Here is a 7,150-nt window from a genome sequence, read left to right as displayed (position 1 = left end):
GCTAATAAAAGGGAAGGGTCAGTCATAACAGTGAACTCACTCCTCTCTGTCACAAGAATTGGGCCATTGTACAAATAGGGAGGCTGAGGTTCCAGAGGGTTTGGGTTTGCGTGTGTGCACCCTCCCACTTCCGTCGAGACTTCGTGCACTCAAAGGGGGAGCCGCAAGGACCCATGGGAGTTGAAGCGTCTCAGGGGTTGCTATGGAGCCGGGGGCGGGGCGGGCGCTTGGGCCGACTCGGCGGTTTGGCGAGGGGGAGGGGCTTTGGGAGGCCCGGCCCCGGCCCCGCCCCCGCCGCCATGCGGCCCACCCAGACTGTGCTCTGGCTGCGCCTGACTTTGCCCCTGGGCCTGGCCCTCGTTTGCCCCATGTCTGTGGGGTTGGCTTCGGCCCGGGCCCCCATCTATGTTAGCAGCTGGGCCGTGCGGGTGTCAGAGGGTTACCGGGAGGCCGAGCGCCTGGCGCGCAAATTCGGCTTCGTCAACCTGGGGCAGGTGGGTGGGACCCGATGGACGGGAGGGGGCGGGGACTGGATAACCCAAGACCCTAGGCCCCGACAGACCCGAGGGTGTCTCTCAGGTCCCCTAGGTATCAAGAACTCCCAACCAACCCCTGCCTCGACCAACTTCAGATTCTGGGACTCCCAGAGGGCATCTGAAGCTCACACCAGGGCACTTGGTTGGGGGAGGATGCAAGCAAAGGGGCTGGCCCCCGTCCTGCGGGGGCTCCATCAGGGAAGCCGGGTCCCAGCCATGCTGCTGCTCCCCCATATTCCCAGATCTTCCCTGATGGGCAGTACTTCCACCTGCGGCACAGGGGCATGGTCCAGCAGTCCCTGACCCCGCACTGGGGCCACCGCCTGCGCCTAAAGAAAGACCCCAAGGTGAGCCTGGCCTTGAGGCTACCCCCTCAGGGTCTTAGCCACCCCGTTATTCTTGTGATTGTTATGAATGGCTGTCACCTTTGGCAACTTACCTGCTCTCTCTGAGTCTTGGTTTCCACCTGGCCCTCCAGTCTATAGAGTGGGGACTGAGATAGGGAAGATCTGTGGAGAGCAACAGATCACGCGTGTGCACAGTGCACGTTCCAGTCCCTGGCACACTATCAGCATTTCTTGTCAACCCCCCCTTCCCTCCTCTGTCTCAACCTGAAAAATCTACCCCATAAAGAGAGTCAGTTAACATTCTAGCTCATGGGATGGAGGGAGGGGAATTGGCCCATTTTGTGATGAAGGAATACTGCGTGAAGTCACCCAATGAGACTGGTTGAATTGGGACCAGAATCCCATCTCCCAGTGCTCAGAGAGATGACAGGGAAAAGGCCTTAAATGCCAAACTGAGGATTTGAGGCTGTCTGGCAAGCCCTTGAGAGCCACAAAGGGGTTTGAACTGGGCTGGGGGGCTGATCGACAAGGAGGCAAGAAGCCTGACCGAAACCTGCCTGGAGTATTAGCAATAGAGAGAACTGGCCTGTTAGAGATGTGGTTTGCAAGAGAGAAGACAGGCTTGCTGGTGGATCAGATGCATGGGACAGAGGGAGAGAAATCAGAGCTGGTTTCCAAAACTGCAGCAGAGCAAGTGGGAAGGTGATGGCCCTGATTGCTGAGATGGGGATAGAGGGACATGAGCTGGTTTGGGGGTAGTGGGGTGGGGAGATCAACAAGGAAGGAGGAAGAGCAAAGGTCTGCGAAAGAGCAGCCTGGGCAGGCAGAACAACATGTGCAAAGGCCCTGAGTGAGGCAGCATGTGGCAACTGCAGAGGGAGGCTTATGAGGGCCAGACAGGCAGGGCCTTGTGGGCCCTGGAGAGGGCAGTGTGGAGCCATGGGAGGGTTTCAAAAAAGAGTATTGCTGCTCTGTGCTGAGAATGGGTTGTAGGGAGCGGATTGGGGGGTCAATCAGAGGACCAGGGGGTGGTAGAGAGCAATGGTCACTGCAGGGGGGAGATGGGAAGGTCTTGGGCAGAGGGATCTAGAACAGGGATGGGGGAAGAGGCAAAGTTAGGACCCCCATCCACCTCAGGCAGTGGCCCATTATCTGTGGGCCCTGGGGACTGGCGCTCCAAGTGCCTCGGCCCCCTCTGAATGCAGAGCCCCAGACACATGGGAATCCTGAAGAACATCTCCAGAAAACACAGGGCCCTGGGCCTCATCCCATACCACAAGGGCCCCGGGACAAACAGTAGACAACCCAGACACACATTCCATTCCAAACACAGCCTCATTGACAGTTGTCCCTTGGTGGACCCTGGGAAGAGGCCTGGACAGACCCTAGACACAGGCTTGGGCCCTTTGACCAAGAGTTGGTGGGAAGGGCTCAGAGGAGGAAGTCTTCTTGATCCGTGGAACAGGGCCCTCTAAAGTGCAGGATAGCTCAGAGGAGGGAGTGCTAGCCCCATTGGTCCAGCCCCCTCCCTTGGCGCATGTTCCCCTCAGGTGCAGTGGTTTGAGCAGCAGACTCTGCAGTGGCGTGTGAAGCGCTCCTTAGTGGTGCCCACGGACCCCTGGTTCTCCAAGCAGTGGTACATGGTGAGCGGGCTGGGCCAGGTGGTCGGGCCAGGCCACGCCAGAGTCCCACTGACTCTAGCCTACCCACCCACCCCTGGCACAGAACAATGAGGTGCAGCCAGACCTAAACATCCTGCAAGTCTGGAACCAGGGGCTGTCAGGCCAGGGTATCGTGGTCTCTGTCCTGGATGATGGCATTGAGAAGGACCACCCAGACCTCTGGGCCAACTATGTGAGCCTATGTTGGACTGGGGCAGGGGCTGCCCCCTCCCCCGGTTCCATGACCTATTCCAACCACCTCACATCCCCACCTCACCCCCAGGATCCCCTGGCCAGCTATGACTTCAATGACTATGACCCAGATCCCCAACCACGATACACTCCCAGTGACGAGAACCGGTGAGCCTGGCAAGCCATGGGGCCTGGGGGTAGCCCTTGTGCCCTGTGGGGGCCAGTTGAGCTGTGACAGGCACTCCTCTCTGCCCTGACACCAGGCACGGGACCCGCTGTGCTGGGGAAGTGGCAGCCATAGCTAACAACAGCTTCTGTGGTACAGGCGTCGCCTACAACGCCAGAATAGGAGGTACTCTGCTGCGCCAGGAACAGAGTCTGGATGGCACTGGGTGTCTGGTAACACCAGGGAGAGTTGGCTGATAAACCAGGGGAGGAAGCTTCTTGGTGTCCACACCCTGTTGCTCAGCAATGCGAAGACTCAGGGTGTGGAGAGCTGAGCCCTGCACAGATGCCTTTACTCCCCAGGAGCAGAGAGGGAGGCTGGCTAGGGTGTTTGGAGCTGGTCTGGATGGGTGGGGGTGCCAGCAGGACTATCTGCAGAGGACTGACAGCTGCCTATACAGGCGTGCGCATGTTGGATGGCACCATCACTGATGTCATTGAGGCCCAGTCACTGAGCCTGCAGCCGCAGCACATCCACATCTACAGTGCCAGCTGGGGCCCTGAGGACAATGGCCGAACAGTGGACGGTCCAGGCATCCTCACCCAAGAGGCTTTCAGGCGTGGCGTAACCATGGTAAGCAGGGCCTAGGGTTTCAGAGGGCCTGTGCCTGCATGAAAGGCTGACACCCCCATCCCCTGTCCTGTCCCCATCTGCAGGGCCGAGGTGGGCTAGGCACGCTCTTCATCTGGGCATCTGGCAATGGTGGCCTGCACTATGACAACTGCAACTGTGACGGCTACACCAATAGCATCCATACACTCTCTGTGGGCAGTACCACCCAGCAGGGTCATGTGCCTTGGTACAGTGAGGCCTGCGCCTCCACCCTCACCACCACTTACAGCAGTGGTGTTTTCACCGACCCCCAAATTGTGAGTGAACCCCACCACCATGCTTACTCTGCTTGGCCCCACCTGGCCCCCCACCTTCTCTCTTGTCTCCCCACTTTCCTTCCTGTCTCCCCAACTTCCTTCCAGTTCCCCCACCTCCTCCCCCCATCTCTCCTATCTCCCTGCCTTCCCTCCAGTCCCCCCACCTTCTCTCCTGTGCCCCAACCTTCCTTCCTGTGTCCTCACTTCCCTCCTGTGTCCCTGCTTTCCCTCTGTTCCCATATCTTCCCTCAGGGGTTGCTCCTGCAGTGCTGGAACACAGATATGGGTTCCAGGCCCCATCCCACTGCTGCTCCTTCACACACCTCGGACTGTGTTTCTGGGGTGTGTATCTGGGCAGCACTCAGGCCCCTTGTCTTGTGTAATGCTCTGTGGTGCCTTCTTGTGTCCCTGGTTCCATGAGAACAAGGTCTGGGTTTTCATGTGCACCCAGCCCCTGAGTCCCCCGTCTGTGCCCCCAGGTCACCACGGACCTGCACCACCAATGCACTGACAAGCACACGGGTACCTCGGCCTCTGCCCCACTGGCTGCAGGCATAATCGCTCTGGCTCTGGAAGCCAAGTAGGTGACAGTGGGGACTCTACTTTCCACCCTGGCCCCCCAGTTGTGGACCCAGCTTACCCCCTCACCTGCCCCCAGCCCGTTCTTGACATGGAGGGACATGCAGCACTTGGTGGTTCGTGCATCCAGGCAGGCACATCTTCAGGCTGAGGACTGGAAGACCAATGGTGTGGGGCGCCAAGGTACTGCATAGCCAGATTGGGGTGGGGGCACCATTCCCACAGAGTGAGTGACAGCCCCCCTCCACACAGTGAGCCACCACTATGGCTATGGGTTGCTGGATGCTGGGCTGCTGGTAGACTTGGCTCGCATGTGGCTGCCCACACAGCCCCAGAAGAAATGCGCCATTCGAGTCCTTCACAACCCCACGTGAGCACACTCTTTGGTCCCAGCTACTGTGCACACCTGCCACCTCCTCATTTCTCCCCTCACACCTGTCACCTCTCCAGCCCTTTCCCACACCAGTCATTAATACCCAGGGGGCAGACACTTGGGAGGCAGGCCCTGAGGCCTCAGTAAATCCTGGATGTGGGCCCCATAATCTGAGCCCAGACGTTGCCTGCTGGCCACCCATCCCCACCCCCAGCAGGCCAGCAGGCCAGCAGGAGGGGCCCTGATGCCCTGTGCCACCCTTAGCCCCATCCTGCCGCTGATGCACATGAGAAAGAAAGTGTCGGCCTGTGCTGGCCATGCCAACTACATCCGCTCACTGGAGCATGTGCAGGTGCAGCTGTCACTGTCCTACAGCCGACGGGGAGACCTAGAGATCTCACTCACCAGCCCCATGGGCACCCGCTCCACACTCGTGGCCATCAGGTACAGAGTCAGGGGACCTGGCCCTATGGGTTCACACGGAGGGGCAAGTGCACTCTGGGGTCGGGTGTGGCCTACGCAGGGGGGACCAGTCCCATGGCGGCCAGTCCTGCAGCCAGCATTTGTCATTGCAGTCAGATACTTGCTGTGGCTCAGCAGCCCCTTCATGACTGTGGTTCTGAATCCACCCTTTTGCCCCACCCCCACCTATCTGTCCCAGACCCTTCGACATCAGTGGCCAAGGCTACAACAACTGGATCTTTATGTCTACCCACTTCTGGGATGAGGACCCACAGGGCTTGTGGACCCTGGGCCTGGAAAACAAGGGCTACTATTTCAACACGGGTGAGAGGCGGGGCACGAGCTGGGGACTCTGAGGGCAGCCTCAGTTTCCCACTGCAGAGGGGCTCCCAGTGATTTCCTTGCATAGTAGGTGTCCTGTAACCAGGAGAAATAGGCGTCCAGTTATCATCCCACAATGGCTGCTGAGGGTCCAGGGTACTGAGTCTGGAGTTCCAGGCTTGTGTGGGGATGGCAGGGAACTGGGGTCCAGAATTGGCAGGATCAGGCTGCTAACACCTCTCCCCCTCATCCCCGTGCTCACCGTGACCCCTGCCCAGGGATGCTGTACCGCTACACGCTGCTGCTTTATGGGACAGCCGAGGATATGACAACGCGGCCCCTAGGCCCCCAGGTGACCAGCAGCGCGTGTGTGCAGCGGGACACAGGGGCTGTGCCCGGGTGAGTGCCCAGTGTGGCATGGCCCACTTGCTGGCAGTGTGCGTGTGCGGCCCAGGGCTGGTAGGTGGGCCGGGGCTATAGGCCTCAGCCTCACCTCAGTGTCCTTGTGCCCTTTGCAGAATGCCACAGCCCTGCCTACATCCTGGGCCACCTCTGCCTCTCCCACTGTTCATCGAAGTACTTCAGTCACACCCAGCAGGCAGTGACCATTTGATCTGAGTGCCCAGTCACACCCACCCTGCATGTGTGCTCCAGCTGCCACTCTGCTACACCTGCTGCGGCAGCTCCTTGCTCAACTGCACCACCTGCTGCCCACCATACATACTGGATGAGCATGGGGGACTCCTGCTCAGGGCCTGCCCCCTACAAAGGCTACCCCCAGCCCACTGGGATTACCCATCCCTGCCACCAAGGCTGCAGCCCAGTCCAGGCCATGGTGCTGGCCCTGTTGGCTGTGGCCTTTGGGAGCCCCCTCCTCTGTAGCATCTTTTCTATGAGCTGCCTGCTTCCCTATGTAGGCCCCCCCACCAGCACTGTAGGCCACTTCCATCAGCACCCAGTCCCAACTGCTGACTGGACCCCAGAGACATCGGCTAGGAGAGCCAACGTATGCCTTGGCTTAGGCCTCTGGTGGGCACTGATGCCCTGTTCCCTCATTCTAGATCAACACCCAGGGTGAGAACCTTCCCCTAGAAGGCCCTGGCTGGCCACCAGACCTGCAGGCATGGGGTGGCCCTTGTGGAATCCTGCAACCCAGACTTGGCAGGTCCAGGTGAAAGAGAGAGACACATACACACATCTAGTTACATGGTTGGGATGCGGGTGGGGTGGGATGGGGCAGAGGCTAGGCCGCAACCATGACCACCATCCCTTTTCTGCCCCAGAATCTGGGAGGAGGTGGAGGGAGAGCCAGTGACACTATCCAGAGTCTCGGACACCATGTCTGACCTCAGAGTTTGCAATAAAGTTTGAATAGGAGGTGCCAAGTCTGTGGTCTCCTTTGGGGCACAGGCAGGCCCCCCACCCCCAACCATGGTTGGGTTTCCCCTATGCCCTGCTTGAAATTTGCCTTCCCTGGGCATCAGCCCCTGGGGGACTCAGCAACACACAAAGGAAAGGGGGTCAGTCTGGAGCCCAGAGATCCCAGCTGTGGGGGTGGGAATGGGTGGAGGTTCCTAGTGATAC

The 7,150-nt window shown here is 59.4% G+C and overlaps 1 protein-coding gene across 1 annotated transcript; it reads left to right on the top strand.

The window, feature by feature from the left end:
* Positions 1-299: 299 nt before the first annotated feature.
* Positions 300-6,742, top strand: PCSK4 (proprotein convertase subtilisin/kexin type 4; the record flags this gene model as incomplete). The annotated part of the gene is given in 19 exon segments (XM_081136736.1): positions 300-494; positions 779-883; positions 2,434-2,526; positions 2,609-2,737; positions 2,828-2,904; positions 3,000-3,088; positions 3,363-3,535; positions 3,619-3,831; positions 4,311-4,411; positions 4,490-4,593; positions 4,663-4,780; positions 5,048-5,227; positions 5,445-5,569; positions 5,845-5,950; positions 5,952-5,965; positions 6,085-6,176; positions 6,180-6,225; positions 6,228-6,307; positions 6,309-6,742. Coding segments are annotated over 19 exon segments (2,376 nt in total). The 3' UTR covers positions 6,645-6,742.
* Between the last annotated feature and the right edge of the window lie 408 nt (positions 6,743-7,150).

Source organism: Miniopterus schreibersii, assembly GCF_964146895.1.
Source record: "Miniopterus schreibersii genome assembly, chromosome: 4".
NCBI lineage: Eukaryota > Metazoa > Chordata > Mammalia > Chiroptera > Miniopteridae > Miniopterus > Miniopterus schreibersii.
Note: the sequence above shows the minus strand (reverse complement) of the source record. Positions and strands in the feature narration are given on the sequence as shown.